General features: G+C 34.4%; 1 protein-coding gene across 1 annotated transcript; it reads right to left on the minus strand.

Moving 5' to 3' along the window:
* Positions 1-98: 98 nt before the first annotated feature.
* Positions 99-17,823, minus strand: LOC147070240 (cilia- and flagella-associated protein 52-like). Its single transcript, XM_085949924.1, has 15 exons — positions 17,766-17,823; positions 16,389-16,651; positions 15,293-15,497; positions 13,389-13,524; positions 13,145-13,293; positions 11,362-11,507; positions 10,142-10,335; positions 8,545-8,693; positions 7,907-8,052; positions 7,224-7,375; positions 4,929-5,073; positions 4,665-4,757; positions 3,496-3,639; positions 2,271-2,454; positions 99-208 (listed from the first exon to the last, which is right to left on the minus strand). The coding sequence occupies exons 1-15, from the start codon at positions 17,821-17,823 to the stop codon at positions 99-101; spliced, it is 2,274 nt and encodes a 757-aa protein (XP_085806050.1).
* Positions 17,824-18,718: the final 895 nt, after the last annotated feature.

An 18,718-nucleotide genomic window follows, 5' to 3' on the forward strand; every position in this document is an offset into this window, starting at 1 on the left:
TCTCTTAGTCTCTAGTCATTCGACGATATTATCGAGAGGAATACACAAAGATAACATCTGTAGACAGAATTATCTCAATACACTATAAAACTAATCCTCTATTTATTTTTAATTGATAATGGAGGCGTGCACATGTCTGCTGGAGTTGTGTTGCCCTTTTTGTTGCTACATGAGCTGTGACAGCTGTCATGGAATCCATCTCCAGAGCCTGGTTAAATAAATACAAAAAAATTTATTTCCATAATAATATGATAATTATGTTCATATTTCCTAAGACCTATGCTAAAAAACATGTGAATCTCCTGTGTTCGGAGGCACTAAGCCGGCTCTCACATCAAAACTCGTCTCGCGTGCAACGTGTCGTGACGTTATAGTTATTCACAAAACACACGTTTCCAAATGGAGCTCCGCAGATTGGTCGAATGCGACTGTTAAGTTTGAAAAAAACATCTGCTGTTTCAATTGACATATTGCATGCTTCTCGGACTCCTAGTCGAAAACGTCGGGACGCATACAAACACCTACGAATTGGTCATTCCTATACCGGCTCGCCGATCGCCGCATCCAAATATCTATACATTTCGAAGGTTATGTGTGACTGTCGCTAGGTAGATCTGCCAGTAGATGCAACACTGAATCGCCGTTCTCGGAAGGTTTGATTTATGCCTGTGCGGCAGACGAGGCGAGTTTAGATGTGAGAGCCGGCTTATACGTATCTTTTGCATGAGTTGCCTAGGAGGGCTGATGCGTTGAACTTATTAATGTCGAAAATGTGGCACATTTAATTTTATAGTTTTTATTTTATTTGGCACTTATGCTGGACAGGTTCTTAGACCAGCCGTCTCTGAAACCGTAGATCGTAGGTTTGATTCTGTGGTTGGGCATAAGTTGTTTTTACAATATGTGTTTGATCTAGTGCATTGACCCAATGGATTGGGTGAATGGCTAACTATTAACTATTCCTCGTAAAAAGGTTTATTAATATAATCTCCAACATGTGGAGGTTCATATACTCTACATGATAACAAGATTTATAGCTGGTGTCAAATTTTTTAGCCCCTGTACGTGTTCATAATTAAATATTTTTATATTTAATCTATAATATACAATATTCTTTTGTGTATATACAATTTAGATCCTCCGCCCATTATGATGGTCAGCCGCTGCAACACGACGCTACAGCTGGTGGGTGAACATAACTATACGAAACCCACACAGATTGTGTACTGTCTGGGTATGAAGAGAGAGAAAATGGGGTAACTGCTGCAGAAGTACTACGGTGAGGTAAGGCACATATTAGAATGAACGTGGGTAAGAGAGGAACACTGTGCGTCGAAAATGTCTGTTGATAAACCCATCCACCAGCTGTTGTGTCGAGTTGCAGTAATAGGCGGCCCCCGCACACACGGTCACCGAATGCGGCCACAAATGCCTGGGTTGAGCTACCGATGACAGCCACTATCTGAGTTCATTCAGAAACAATTGACAAATGTGGACGTGTATGAAAATGGTTTCTCTGTTGCTAGCACTAGCGTTTGTAAATCCCAAATGGCCGGACGATCTAGAACATCAGCAATAAAAATTTCTGTATCGAAATTTTCCACAACACACGTACTCGCCTTTCAATTATCATAGGTAGACTGAGAATCACTGGCGTTTCTGCCTAGTGTGTGCAGATGCTCGACCACTAATGTTGGCCACTAGCAGCGAGCACCGGCGTCTGCCACAGCTAGTTTACCGAACGCGTCCACTCAAGCGCCTAGTGTGTGGAGCGTTCATTGAAACCCATAGACAAATTGGACCGCAGCTGAATGCGTCCACTAGTGGCCGCCTTCGGTGGCTGTATGTGCAGAGGCTCTTAACCTCGAACATGTACAGATACGATTTATTATAGTGCGCGTTGGACAACGAAAGATGTAAGTTCAAATCCCACTCAATCATACATTTGCCATTGTATAGAAAATAATTTTAATAAACAAGTTATATTTGAGGCTATTTGTTTCAAAGTCGGTAACCTCCATTTTCCTTTTTTTTATCCTAATTATTTTATTTTTAAGTATTTTTGCATTGTATATATATATAAAAGGTTGATTGCATAATCTGCCATTTTTTAAATTTTACGACTTTTTTATGTTTGCAAAAAAGAAATTATTCATTTTGCTGTCTTAAATGTGTTTGGCGGTTTATTATGATTATCTCAAAATAGCAGAATATGAAGGTTACCGACTTTGAAACTAACAGCTTCAATTAATGAGAATTGCACGGCTTACCTTGTTTACTCCCAGTTGATGATTTGTCTCGACATGTGCACGTGCATGGGCAACATGATATGACACTATTTCTAGCGGTGTTCATAGTAGATATATTTTCATCTTTGTTCACGCCTAATTTAATACGTCCAGAACTTTTTACTGATTTGGCAGAGCTCTCTTTCGATGGCGGTTGCAAACATTCCTAAAAACATAATTTACCGTTAATTTACAATTCCACATTGTCATTACTAATATTAAATTCGTATTAATTAATTATTTTCACATTGAATTTAAAATATCAATAATGATAACATAGTTGTAAACCACATAAATCCAAAACAACGATTTTCAGAATTTTTATCTCCCCTACCATCGCCACATTTCTTTACATAATCTTTCACCCCCCTCTAAATTACGCTATATTTTAGAACTCCCCGTAGTAAAAAACCAATTTGCTGAAAATGATCGATTTCAGTCTAATGTTCGCATGAAATATTTCATTTTTAGAAAAAAATGATTTTGTGATGTCACATTTACTACAACTCACGTCATTATAACAGCTCCCTCCCTCCTTAGGGTGTGACTTTGCTTGTGACATTCCCAAAATGGAATTTACAGAATAATCATACAGTACACTCTCAGTAATCCGCCGCTCGATTATCCGACAACTACTATAATCCGCCGTAATTTTTACTAGTTGAAAGCACAAAATCAAGCTCCATAATTCACGCGGTATTCGATTGTCAAATTCAGTAGTCCGCCGCGTACAAGTATTATACAACGCAGGTGAGACGGGTTTATTTTGGAAAAACGTACGTTCACTGCGATGAAAGTAATCACAATAATTATGCCATGCTCCAATGCCACCGGGTCACACAAAATGAAGCTTTTGGTCATAGGGAAACCCAGGAATCCTACGCCATTCAAGAATATCTGCCTCACTGAACAACTGGTTGTGTCAAGTGATTTACTGTTTAATATTTAGTTTATAAATATGTATAATTTAGTAAATACTTGATTTTGATTATAAATAAAACCGTAATTTGCTAGTACAAATTTCTCAAAAAAAAAACTATTTAATTAATAACTGTTTTAATTTTTACAATATTTTGTATGTATGCACCATAATCCGCCGCTTTTACTAATTGGACACTGGTTTTTGGGGTGGCAGATTACTGAGAGAGTACTGTAAACTTCTTTCTTTCTTTAGTGTTACTACCTTATTACGTTATATTAGACTTACCTTGGGAAACTTCCAAATGAAAATGCTACCTGAACCACTGCCTGTTACAATGTATTTACTGTCAGGCGTAAATCTTGCTACCGTTATAACGCCAGTTTGTCCCAATCCTACGTGCCTATAAATTCCCTCTTGATATTTCCACATCTGAAATGAGAGGTACGATGACACATACTTTGCATTATACTCATATATCGTAATAGATTTTTGGGTTGCCACTGTGTGTACTTCTTCATTCTTTCCTCGAAACGTCGAAACCAATAAATCTATTACGATAAAAAACAACCGTGAAAGCCTCAAATATTATATACTCATATAGTTTTCCGCAGCATCGCTGGAACGACCTTTTATGGTGTATGCCACAAGTGCGTCTACGCGCTCTACATATCCGTGCATGCAAGGCCGTCTATAAAAAATGAGCGTGTGTACACGCTGTACTTTACACTCACTACACTAGCTCCTGAATATATTGTACACAATATACGGCCATTTCTTGTAATCATGGTGACATTCTTAACCGACATACAATATACGACATACATGATATACTTTTAATATATTTCTAAATAATGATGTTTCTAAGTTTTTATTTTTTCATAGAAATTCGTAGCCCGCCGGGTACCACCATTCTAATACTTCCCGGCATTTAAAGGGAACAAAACAATGGGGGAAACATTACATCAAAATACCTACAGTGCGATGCTCACGCACACAATTGTTTGTTATAATGCGTCATCATTTTTAAGTTAATCAAACTTCAGCGGTATACAGCGTTAGTTAGCAGATAGTTGCTGCTATCATCCACCAATCTCCATCTACACAACACATCCCTATTGGCTACTTCTATACATATGGTTAGTAGGGCTGTCATATCGAAAGAAAAAAAGTATGGATACCTGGTATCTGTATAAAATGATACTTATCCCTGAGGAATTTATTTCCGAAAAAAACTACTGGTATCGACACCGGTATTGTATCAAAAGAAAAATATCCAGTTTGTCATCGCAGTGGACAACTGTTGTTTAAGTTTAGCTGTTGTTAACTGCCACGAATTGCAGCCGCAAGCTATAGTGTATGCGCTAAATCCAAGTCTTTTTCTTTATGAAAACAAGAAATGATCTTTATATCTCATATTATATTCATGATCTTTTAAGAGATTTTGAAAAACTCACCTTGACCATCTGTTCATCGTCACCGGTCACAAAATATTCTCCGGTAGCATTTATGTCTAGGGTATTTATGGCAAAATTTCTGGACGCTTCAATCTTGAAAAAAGAAAAGTTTTAACAAAAATAATTATATTGTCATGACGCTGACAATTTTTAGAAATTCCACCTTTTTTGTGATAATATGTAAATAACCCTTGGTCAAAATCATTGGTTAAGAATCACCAAATTAGTGTGATGTTACAAGGTATTTTATATTAGTTTTTTTACCACTCGCGCGAGGCGACCACTTCCGGCTTCCCAGTAGGCCACCCGTCTGTCCGATCCCCCGGTAAGAATCTGGCACCCCGTCGGCTCGTAGCAGACACACATGAACACAGTGTTGCCGAACATTATCTGCCTTCTGCATAAATTTCTGTAATAAAAATATTTTATTTTTGCAGTTGTTCATATGAATTCAATATACTTACATAGAAATTTTATTACAATTATATGCAGCGTTCTCACATGGCTATTTTACAACGTTTTTCTTAGCTCGTATTCTTATTTGTCCGGTGGTTCTTTGTCCGATACAAATCTTGCAATCGATTTTTACTAACTTCCCGACTAGCTAGACATTTGAAACTTTTTGAATATTTCAGAACACGATGCCAATGCATTTTTTTAATACTTTTAGCCATCTTTAAGTAGAATTGAATTCATTTTCAGTTAATTCTGTTTTGTTTGAAAAGTTATTTCGACACCATTATTGGTTGCTGGGGTCTGGGGTCCTAGCAACTAAATTATTGATATATACGTGCATTACTATGGAAATCAATATGACATGTCAAGTACAAATTTTTTTGATCGTTCAAGCTAATCAAGTCAAGTTTATATGATTCAACAGAATTTAAAAACGTTGTATATAAAAAGTTCTTTTTATCTTGTAATTATTTGTTGTTGAACTGCATGTTGAATGACAGTCGATCGACTTGTACGTTGAATTAAATAAAGTTGAGGTCCTTTTTACTTTTCGTCGATTTAACAGTGAATCAACTGTAATCATCAGTAGTCAACTGGTTGCCAAATATAACAGAGGTGATAACAACTCGCATCGACATCTCAAACTTGTTTCGACTCGCAGCCATTATATAGTTAATTGTCGAAAATCTGAGACTGTTATTATTTTAGTTTCTAAATTACTTATAAAATCTTCATCTAAAAATGTTTTTGGAGATAAAAAGGTGGTCAGATGGAACGACATTAACAAATTCACTTGATGCCATCTTGATTTCGACTATTGGTTCAACTTAAATCGATATGTGGGAATATTCCTACCAATTTCTTTTTACCCAACAGATTCAAATCTGGACCTACCGTATAGATAGTAAATAACACCATTAATTGAGCCCCTATCCAGAAACAAGCATTATCATGAATACACTAGTTTTCAGTAAATTACTTCAAATGACATACCATCCATAACTCATTAACATGACATCTCCACAACAAGGCATTAGAAGAATTAGAGTGGCATGTGTCATATTTAATTGGTATTATCTCAAATTGAAGATTTAAGAACAGTGATACTTTTCCAAACTAGATATTAATTGAACTGACATGTACACGGTAGAAATTAATGCATTAGGTATAATGGTTTGGAAACAAAATTTTTGTTATATATGAATATAATTATGAACCCATTTTCAATACGATCTAACTACCTATACAGTGAATGTTAATTCTTTAATTTAAATATTTAACAGTAGTTTCTAAATCATTATAAACAAATTTCATTTCACTTTACGGCCAACTTTCCAGAATCGTATCTCAGTCGTAAAGCGATGTAATTTTTATTAACAAAGGTGTACTGTACACTAGTTATAACTAATACACTCCCAGCTATAGATATTATCTGGGAGTGTATTAGGAGAGGTATGGTTGCTTGACTCCACTGAATAAACAGATTGGTGTGTGAATTACAATCCCCTCACTTAATTTACTCCCTACTATTAAAATTGATTACAAATTTTACAGGACGATTAGTATTTAATGTTACTGATTCTAAATTACAATAATTGATAATTACGAAGATCGTGGCTGAGATAAATGTCGGCTCGACGGATGTTATTGCGTTGCAAGAGATTTGAATTGAATGTATTTTGGTAGGTAAAAATACCTCCGTTTTATATTGTTTGAATACAATGGAAGGGCATTAAGGTAGGGCTGAGGTCAGCGTTTTCTTGAACGTGCTTGCGTAGCGGTCATTTGTCTCGCCGTTGCCTGCGTCTTTCTTCCGAAAGAATTCGCTTACAAATGTGCAATTTGATTTGTTCCGTAAATGTAACAAGAACTCGCGAATTAAGCGATTTGATACAAAATATTGCGGGCTTGCGTCTGAATCAAAGGTCACTTTGTCTGGAAGTCGAGAAAGGTGACTGCTGACGATAAGTTACTCTTAACTAAGCCGTTCTAATAAGCATAATAATAAACACATCCGTTTTTTCTGACTTCCAATAAATCGCAGCTTAAGTTCTCAAATATTACTATGCATTTGGACCATAGACTAAAATTGTTCTTACTCACATTATGTCCCATATAATACATGAACCATCGGTCCCAGCGCTAACTGCTTCTGTATTGATATTGTTTATTTTGATAGCCGCCACCGGACACTTGTGCTCTTTTAGAACGCATTTAAGTGTTTGCTTCTCAGGCCTTATGGACCACAGTCGCACCTGTTGGTTAAATTTATATATACATAATTATAATAAAGATGTTATAGAAACTCTTCTTCTTTTTATTTATATTTTGTGGGCGTACAGGCAGAAGTCACTAACTCCAGTTTTGACGAAATTGAGATTTTAATGTCATTATATAGAAAAAATAATGCTGCTTGATAGTCACGATTTAAGATTATTGAACATGTAAAAAAATAAAAGTAATGAATAACTCAAAAAATAAAGATTTTACGACCATTTTAAGAACACCAAAAACACAAAACATTGATTATCTCAGAACTGTGTATTTGGAGTTAACGACTTCTGCCTGTACGCCCACGATCTATTATCTATCTATCTACTTTCAGGGTGTACAATAGCGCTTTTGAGATGGTCAGGAGTTTTGTGTTCCTGGGGTTCTCCTTTAACAGTGAAAGTAGTTTAGAAATCGAATTGAAAAGATGAATTGTGCTAGGTTAGGTATTTAAAGTAATATGAAATAATTACAGCATTTCTTATTGTGTGCATTAACAAAATAATTTGTAGTACCTGTCCTTCACATCCACCTGATATGAGAGTCTTTCCATCGTCAGTCATTGCTATTGCCGAAGGTCCCTTGTTATGGGCATTTAAGATGCAATACATTAGCTGGCCGGAGAGTGGAGTGAAAGCTCTGATGCATCCGTCATTCCAGGCTGAAACAAATCATTTTATACATTTTTTTTTGCAACTGTAATAAAGATTGCAAATTGCTTTTGGAAAAATTAGTTGAATTAAAAACTATTAGTAATAAACCCTAAAAACTATTAGTGATAAGTAAACAACGAGAAAGTATAAGTAGTGGGCGGAATAAATGTGGATGTCATGCTAGTGCACCTGCTAGATTTTGCAAACCCCACCTTAAAAATCAATGAAAAATATTATGGATATTTTTTCAAAATGGAGACCCCCCATACCATCTTTCTGTGTGAGCGTCTGTAAATGAATCAACAATGCGGAATTAATTACAATTCATTTAAATAGTAGTCCACGAGTCCCTTTTTTTTCAGCTTCACTTTCATATACTTATTCCTTTCTGGTCTCGGTGAATTTTAATATCTTCTATCAACACACGTTTCATATACCCAATTTAATCATACTTTCAAAATCACCACTTTGTCTGTTTTGAAATATATAATAAAATTTACCAGAGACAATGGACTTTCCGTTAGCTGCAAACAGAACACTTGTACATATAAAGTTGGCAACTTGTATTCGTAGCAATTCTTGACACGATTTGAGCGCCCACACTCGGATGTCTCCACTGCCTGCAGTTGCAAACACATCGGACATGTCCCTTAAATCGAAATAGAATTACAGCAATACAAAATATATAACCTACAGGGCAGGGGTGACAACTAATTTTTACGTAAGATCTACTTTGGAGAAGAAAAATCTACTAGATCTACTTTATTAATTATCTACTTAAATAAATTAAGTACATAATATATTTATAGTATAGTATACAATAGATATATTTTTAAACCAAAATAGAGTCTTACTAAGAAAATTAAATAAAGCGTTGAACATGGAAAATTTTTATTTACATAACTGTAGTTATTTTATTTTGAATAATGCTTTAGAATTAGATAATTAAAAATTTGGATAATATAAACAGGTATAATAAACAAAATTCCATAATACTTCCAAATTGTGTATATGTATATAAAATATTTTGACAGCACTCAAAACATCATACAAGAACAACAAACGGGTCTCATTTATACTTTAAAAATGAGATTGGCGATACAATCTGTATTTTAATATCCTAAAATATGCTATTTCTGGCCGTAAATCCGTGCATATGTACAGGGACTGTAATATTACGTATCAATGCCTCTGTTAGTCTGTTATGCGTCAATTACATTGAGCTACTTTACGAGCTGTTTGTTGGCGAATTCAAAAGCGGGCGATTCAGCTACTGCGATTGTGATGATGACACACAAAATTTTCCATACGCTGAGAAGCCAACAAGCTAATGACTATTTTGACAGAATGTAGTTCGTTTTTTACCGGGAGGTCGCTACTACGCTCTACCGCGCAGACGCAGTAGGCCCACACGCCGGCGTGTAGCGTGTAAAGTTGACCGGCTCTCAACTTTTCTCGGTTGATTGTGTACAATCCGTCGCTATAGAATTGGTTTGTCGAATATCCGTTTTTGTTGAAATCAATCTTTTAATGCAGAATGATTTTTTGTATATAAATGGACCAGAACCATCGGTTTCTTTAAATCGCTTTGTAATGAATACAGCATTAATGTGCTGTAAAAACAACAATTTAAATACCTCCATGTATTTAAATATAGGATAATGAACTTTGTTTTTCGTCTCCTGAATATTTGACATTTGGTCTATTCGACAAACCAATCCTACAGCGACGAATCTGCTTGTTAGCTTGTTTGATGATGACACTGGGCGACTTTACAGGCAGATTGTAAATTCGCCAACAAGCAGCTTGTAAAGTAGCTCAATGTCATTGACGCATTAATGATAATATAAAATTTATCTTTATTTAGGTAGGCTCTAAATAATCGCTTAGTATGGAGTCTTCACCAGTGATATTAAATTTAGGCTCCACATATAAATATATAGTATTGTTCTTTAATCTTCAATTGCTACAACACATTTACATAGCATATCTATTATACTATTTTGATGATCATAGATTTGCTGCCAGTAATTAGCATTGTTATTACTGAAAAGGTCAATCCTGTCGAACTAGACATTCAAGCATTGTTTTACTCACCTTGGGAATGCAATATCATTGACAGGCGAACTGTGGCACGTGACAATCAGCGTTGCATGAAATGTTTTTACATTTACAGAATATATTTCGCTTGAATTTGTCCCGACAAGTAACAATTTCTCTTTGCCGCCCTTAATGATTAAATCCATCGATTGGATTGAGGTGATTGAGCCGTTGAGTTTTATCGTTTTTATCTGAAAGTTTTCAAAATTGATAATAATAAATACTACATAATAATAATATTATTCATTTCTAAATCATGGAAATTGTTGCCGGAGCGATTTATTAGTTTTGATTTTGAGAATGAGTTTGAAGATTGGATCCAAATACATAAATTTAATATACAATGTTCATATATGTGTTGACACATATCAAACGTCGTAAAGTCCACTGAATGTCAAACTGAGAAAAATGCAGTTTTATCATATCTTGTAATACAAATGGTTGTAACATGTGACATATTGTAAGATAATTGAATCTAATACCCACGATGGCTACAAGGATTTTTCTTCTTAGCTTTGGTGCTCGACCTCTTCTGGCTTTGTCTGGATCCACAAAATCCACTTCTACATCCATTTTATGTTATAATTGTAGTAGAAATTAAGGAAAATGATAGGTGCCATCGTTCACCTTTAGCTTGTGGACTTAAGGTGGTTTGAAAAAATATTGATCTTTCGAAACGTGATTTCATACGTAAACAGTGGACTTTTGGGGGTTTGCAGTATACCATAATGTGCAGATTTGCATACTCTATTAAACGTATATCAATTGATTGATAAACATTGCAATCCTTACAAAAGTGACTAAAACTAGGAATATTTTGAATTTTCCACTCAGGGGTTGTTTATAATAATTAATGATGTCACGATTTTGGGTATTATTTGAACACCCACCTAATTATCACATTTCATCACAAAATATTTTACCCCCATGTCTCTATTAAGTACGTCATATTTTATAGTTCCTCCGCATTTATTTAAAAATAAATTTATTCAAAATAATTGTTTTCAGTATAAAGTTCTCAAGGAATATTTTATTTTTTGACAAAATTAGTTTGAAAATTGTCATTTTATTAAAATATGTATTAAAAGTCAACTGTGTATAAAATAAATCGAGATTTCCTACATCCAGCTTGGCCTAATGAAATCATTTTCCACAGTATCCTGTTGAAATTGTATGTTACTATAATATTATTAAATGATAAATAATTGAAATCTCACAGCGGTGAAATTTGGCGAAACAGGCGAGCATAGTTTGCCTCTGGGTAGTTCAGTTTTCCTCTTGATTTCTTCCAGACAGTCAACGGTGCCGTCCCCTCCACCTACTATAATCAACTCCTTGTCCAATATAAAAATACTTTGAGCTCCTGAAACATAACAACAAGATGGCGGCTTTTTTACAAGTTTATGGTTGACCACTTCACCAATAAGGAGGATTGAAGTTGAGCTAATAAACCAAGAAAATTTAATTATCAAAACCCAAAAAGGTTATATAATACCTACTTTATGCTTATTTTCCATAATGAGAAATACGATTCTCAGAACTCATAATGGAGCGAAAGATAGTATTGACATAGGTTGGAATATTATCTTGGCTAAGCAACCTTTGTATGTCGCTCAGTATCAAAGGTGTCAGTGATGTGATATGACTGAAACTGAAAATAGAACCGGAACCGAACGTCGGAATCCCAAGAACCCCCTTTTAATCCCAGAACTGGAACCCTTGATAATGAGCCGCGAGAACCCCGATTCGGAATTGGATAATACCAGAATTTCGGAGGTTCCATTGTTTTGTAATATTTAATCTATTATTTGTATTTTTAATTAATATATAATTAGTTTGTTTGTTATTCGAAAAAAAATATTAATTGTTATAAATTATCCATTAAAATGTAATGTTTTACCAATGTCATCAAATGCCTACAAACTGTGGTGTCCATAATAAATGATACTCTACCTGGCATGAATATCTTGAAAAAAATATAATGATATAAACATCTACTTTTTGAGTTTTGAAATTTAAATAAAATGAGGCTTCTAATTCAAAAAGCGATAAGTCCACATTTGGTCAAAATCGAGAAAAAAATACGCACATATTCTTTGTATAATTTTAAACAATATGTATTGATCTATAAATTCCAAACGCGATATAACCCTACGAAAAAAAATATTTTAAGTCTCGTTTTATCACAAAAAGCGCCAAGTCCGTTTTCCATATTATTTAAAGCTTGGTTGATTTCGCGCGTGTTTATGTCAACCAATAAGGGAACGTTCAATATTGAAAAGGGTGTCTCCCATGCTGTATGCTTATGATAGTGCCACGGAAATATGTGCCTTATGCGGGATAAATTAAAAAGTGAAGTACAAGTAGCGCTAAGCACTATATTTATTACATTTAAGAGTTTATCGGCTGAAACAAATTGCCATTTGGTTCTAATTTCGACATAGAATACAACGGGAAAGAAAATCTCACGTTAAAACAAATAATTGAAGCTAGAAACAGAAAAATGTTGTTTCCCGAAAATATTGAATTGTGGACTTGTCGCTTTTTGTAATTAGACGCCTCAAATATTCATATTATATATCACTAGGAATGTACATAATATATTGATTTTTTATAGAACCCGTTAAATTTTTCTACTGGAATTGAACCTTCAAAAAAACTGGAGGTTGCAACACCTCTGGATATGATTTATCCATGGTAGGTATTACAATTTAGTCACCAACCTAAGAAAAAAGACGTCACCAAGAAGAGAAGGAAAAGATAGTAAACTGAAAAATCAATTTTGAGAATTAAATCTTAGCCAACCTGCTGACACTACCTTTAACATAATGTGGAGGTATTTCTACAAATACTATTTGCAAGAACCCATTATCCACCATTTATGTGAGGTGGTGGGAAAAGGGATGAGTGTGGTAATGAACCCGGTTACTGTATTGTCAGCGTACAGTACAGACCACTAAAAAAACTTTTATTTATTAAATATTATTGACTTTTAATTACCCGCGCAATAGCAGTCTATCTCAGGTCTTGCCGAACCTTTCTTCCACACACCGCACTTTGCATAACAACCCGTCATAGAAGGTTTGCGAAAGGGGGCTTCATTGTGGTCAGCTTGATACCCAATGCTAATTTTCACAATATCTCCAGACCTAGAATAACAAAAATATATAATATTTCTTTTACAATCATAGATCGGCCCAACAACTACATGACTTAAATCAAAAACTTTTATTTGAATAATTACGTGGTCCCGCAATATCCGATTGTGTCATCATCACTTATTGTAATGGAGATAATACATCTTTTGAGTTTTCCCATGGCTACGTCGACAACCGAAAGGGATTTTGTTTTCAGGTCTATATTCCAAACACGCAGATTTCCTGAAAATGTTGATTAAATTATAAGTCTACATCGTGTAGGAAGAACAATATTGTTTCTTTATAATTTCAATCATTCTGTTTAATTTTAAGCATTTGTAATATTTAATAATTCAAGTGGCATTTTTTAAATTCTACAAATTAAGTGACAGCTGTTTTAGGCTACAATCGCAGCAAGATCCAATAATAACTAAAGCGAAACATCCAAACAGGCACATTGAATCTTCGTCTGAATATTGTGTCAGATGGTGTGTACTCTGAAACCAATCTACTAACCCCTGAATACCCTGGAAGTAATGTTTCATTTTTATTAAATTAATTTTTGTCATCGTTAATTCAATTTTTTCAGTACTTAATACAGTGCCCAGATTCCGCTACGATGTAGCGTATTGCCTTTGAACAATCTGTCAGCCCTATTGTCGACATTGACCGGGGTAAAATATAAATACAGACGATTCTGCTTAATTGAGTCACCGGGTAATTGGCGCAGCCACTAGTTTAGGCCAAAGAGAAATAGAAAACAACAGTAATTAACATCGCTCAATTGGACCAGTAAATGCGCTGAACTATGGAAAAATTCGAAAATTCCTACGTTTTCAGAGAATTTTTGTACAGATGACATTTACAATGCTATTGAAACCGGACTCTATTATCGTGAAATGGGGAAAATGAGGATATGTTTACAAATTACTATTGTTAATAGATAACAATTTACCATGTTACAATGAAAATGAAGACAATATGAATACACTAAACTTGATGCATTTTTATTGAATTAAATATTGTAGGTACCTATGTAGCTAATTATTATTTTATTTTAGAATTTATTATACTCCTGTACAGAAACAAGATTATTTTTTTTTGATAAAAAAATATTAGTAAGTATTTTTTTAATTTTATGTGGAATTTGCTAAATTAGTACAGCCCCGCTTAATTGGATTTATATGCCCTAGTCCTGATGGTCAACGTTCCCTCTAATTTTTTTATTGTTGTCGCTGTAGGATTGGTTAGTCGAATAGACCAAATAATGTAAAATGTTCAGGAGATGAAAAACAAATTACATTATCCTATATTTAAATACGGAGGTATTTAAATTGTTGTTTTTACAGCATACGAATGCTGTAAAATGTTACAAAGCAATTTAAAGAAAAGGATGGTTCTGGTCCATTTAGATACAAAAAATTATTATGCATTATAAGGTCGATTTCGACAAAAACGGATATTCGACAAAGCAATCCTATAGCGACGTTGTGTGTGCGGATCATCAATGCATCTGAGCAGTGGCGTAACTAGGGTTGGTGTCACCCGTCAGTGACGGGTCGTCTCTCAGTGCGGCAAATTTACACCCTCTCCCCCCTCCACAAACACACATATATAATTTTTCATTAATTTCGTGCATTCGAGCAAAACTAAAATCTGGCAAAGGAAACTTTCTATTACAATATTTTTGTGTGAGGACTGTGCGGGGGATGAAAACATGTGTGCGGACACATTTTGGTAGGTGTGCACGCGCACATGTGCACACCTTAGAGAGAACATTGCCGATGATGTGTCCCAATTAAGCAGAATCGACTTTATTCCTATTTCACCAATGACTTGATAAAAAGATTCAAAAAGACATTTCTCGATGTGGCCAGACCGTTGTTGTGACTCGACGAGTCTCCGAGTTTGCATGTGTAATTTGTCCTTAACTAGACCCATTTTGTCATTCAACAATATTGCTTCTGTAGTGGCCCAACGCACGCTTATACTTAAAATATTGTAGAACTACCGTCTCCTCCAGTTATGAATGAATTCTTTCGCATCCGCAGTGCTGAGACAGTCATGGCGAGTCCAGTGGTGACTTTACAAGCGGCGGCCGTGAAAGATGCGGCACCGGCTTCATTGTCCCACACAACGATCTGTCCGCAGTCTCGTCCTCCAATGGATATCAATAATGTCTCGTCGCAGGAAAAACAGAGCGATTCAACTCGCACCTAAATTGACAATCGAATTGTAATGTTTTATGCCTGCTAATATCGTATAAATTATTGCATCGGAAAAAATATTAAAAGAAGTGTGGACGATAGCAACAATTTATGACAAAAAATTACCATATATATGCTGTAGATGCAATAATCAGTAATTAAGTGGTTTTTTATCTATTTTATGGCTACTGTTTATAATATTATATACCTGCCTTATTTGTCTTTTATTATGTACTAGTTGAAGTACCTGGCATCACATATCGTTGATCGATATATATTTTATCATACTTAACAAAACATTAATAATTCCATATCAAAATAACTGTAAAATCTAGAGCAGGCCTGGGCAAACTTTTTGGTTGAAGGGCCACATTTATTTTTTCTTTTGAACTTGTCCGATCCTAATAGGATCATATGGGCCTCCACAGAGTGGAAGTTTGTATTGGCAGATGATTGTTTTTACAATAAATGGATGTCAGCCATTTGCTCAACCTATTAGGTCCATACTCTGACTCCAAACACCAATTGAAAAACAATACATAATATTATGTGCATTTGCCAGACCCAGGATTCGAACGATGAACCCACGACATTATAAGCCAACGCTTATAACCGCTCGGTCATCGTGGGTTTAAATACATCATTTTAGATATTTTATAGATAAATTAATATTTATTGACTATTATCTACTATGGCTTGGATTAGGCAGGGTTTCATTGAATATAAAAAAAATAATTAATTAATTTAACATTATCTACACATTGTAGTTTTAGTTCAATGAAAACAATAATGTATTTGACTGACAATGTTTAGTGTGCAATATTTATGTTGGAACTTAACACCCTGCCTCCACCTTTAGCCACTGGAATGCGATGAATATTTTTGTATGGCAGTACAAACCTTGTGGAGTTCATGTTTAGCATTAATAGTTTTCTTTTCGAAATCCCATATAATCACAGCCGCATTGAACCCAATATGGTTTACTTGTCCTGACGCCAAATAAGTTCCTTTTGGAGATATTGCTACTGCAGTTATTGTGTTGGAATGGCCTGATAGGAATTCTGTTTTTTTTGTATTCCAGTTTTGAATGCAGAGTTTATTCCCCATGGGAAAAACAATATGGATGCCATCGGGATGACAGTTTAGACCTTTTATTGCACTTCCTGTCAGTAGTAAAAAATAGAATAATAATTATAACGAAGTTATGATTTTTTGGTCAGGTATAATAAATGTTGTGTCACTTATCAAATTCATTAGGAAAGATTAAGTGTTTATTTTCAAAAATCTCTTCAATCTTCAAGGTAACAGACATCCTAAATCCTAAAATATGATCGATATTATAATGCTCTCTCTCCATTTTTATTCACCTCTTTTCTTCTTCTTTCGACCATGTCCGATCCTAATAGGATCATATGGGCCTCCACAGAGTGGAGGTTTTGTATTAACAGTTTGTTTTTACGAGAAATGGATGTCAGCCACTTGCTCAACCATAGAGCATTAGCAAGAAGCATGGTTAAGTTGATAAACTCTACAAATATCTACATCGCCCAATTGCCATCCCGATTTTTTTATTCACGTAATGATTGTCGATTATTTACTCAAGCGCAGTTATAAACGTTTTTAAACAAAATTTTACAGGATCTTTCAATATATCATAATACCCCGTTTACACGTGCCATAACAAGACAATGCACATGTAAACACGTATTATCGTGTAAGTTGCAAGATTGCATGCATGGATCAAAAAAGTTCAGAAGATTCTGAAGTTTTACCCAATAATTGGTACATTTATGGCGATGTGCATACACAGTAGAACGATAGTGGCGAACCTGTCCGAACCTGTGAAATAGCACCGTAAAATTAAAACATTGTGTCTTGCTAATGCTTGAAGAATGAGATTGGGGAGACAGTCAGCACCTTTAGGTGTAAACAGTTATTATAGTGATAGTCTAAAATACACACTATTGGTTCAAGAAAATCCATACACGCACGTGTACTGGCGCTATAATGTCGAAGTGTAGTACTTATCATTGGCTGCTTATCTACCCACCGTAAAAAAGAAAGAATGAAAAGGAGAAGAATAGATACACCAATAGATTGTAGATATGTACTATGATTATCATAATTCTTAAAAAATAGGTATAGGTAATATTTAGTATTGGGATGTAGGTATTGTACCTACATCCTACATTGTTTTTTAATTAGGTTCATTTATTTTAAAATCATTATAAAATAAATTAAATATTGAAATAACATAACTTCGTTGATGCACATTACCATCAAATCCAATAACAGAATTTATTTCTAGAAGCTTAATTATACCATTATTCTCCATTATTCAGAAAATTAACAATACTATTTCAACTACTGCATAAAATGAATTCAGGAAGAATTCGATATGTAGAGAAAATGTCTTATGAAAATAAACAAACTTAGATTTATAACGTAACCGTGGTATTTTATTCTGTTACCATTTTCATCATGAAAATAATATTATTACCAACTATAAAGGAAAATAAAATATTGTCTAGAAGTAATATTACATATAAATTAAATTTGACATTTTATTGCAAAATAAACTATAACAAAAAGTCAACAGTGAACAATAATAATTGGGGACTATTATACCTCATGGGAAAAATAGTTTACTTCTTCTAGGAAATGAGGTAACCTTAAATAAGTCATTTGCAGCGACTGGTGGAGTCCATAATGAAAAAATAAAATAGAGTAGGTCACCATGACATTCAATTTTACAATTCTTAGAATTAGCTTAAATTTCTTGCCTAACTATTTTTGTATAGAAACACTCCATCTCTTTATTTAAATTAATCTTAGTATTTGAAGTAGGTACCCATCTGCCGGCAATGTGTTTAGTTGAAATAAATGCCGTAGAGGTAAAATCAACAATCGTCTACTTAATAAAAATATTTTTTTTTATTCAACGACTTATTCACATGATTTACGAATGTAATATTCTTTTATTGAACAAACATCATTTTTGAAAACCCTTCTGAGAAATACTTTACGTTTAGTGGTTGAGCAACTAGGTGCGAATCCGGGGGGGGGGGGGGGTGTAGGTTTTTCAAAAAAATAATTCTAGTGGCTATACCTACATTTTTCAGAAATGCCTTTAAAAATTATAAATCATCCATCTACTTATTGAATCGTATCGTGTGTATTATCAATTATTATAAATTTCTTATATAAAATCAATATTCATATGTAGGTAC

Source organism: Rhyacophila brunnea, unplaced genomic scaffold (assembly GCF_057557595.1).
Source record: "Rhyacophila brunnea isolate RB1 unplaced genomic scaffold, BYU_Rbru_1.0 scaffold_22, whole genome shotgun sequence".
Lineage (NCBI taxonomy): Eukaryota > Metazoa > Arthropoda > Insecta > Trichoptera > Rhyacophilidae > Rhyacophila > Rhyacophila brunnea.

Excerpts from the sequence above, each read along its gene's own strand:
- LOC147070240 (XM_085949924.1), bottom strand. The coding sequence starts at position 17,823 with ATGGAGAATAATGGTATAATTAAGCTTCTAGAAATAAATTCTGTTATT. Across the intron at positions 13,525-15,292 it reads ATTCATAACTGGAGGAGACG|GAAATCTGCGTGTTTGGAAT; the intron begins GTAGTTCTACAA and ends CAACATTTTCAG. Across the intron at positions 2,455-3,495 it reads TCATTTGGAAGTTTCCCAAG|GAATGTTTGCAACCGCCATC; the intron begins GTAAGTCTAATA and ends TTATGTTTTTAG.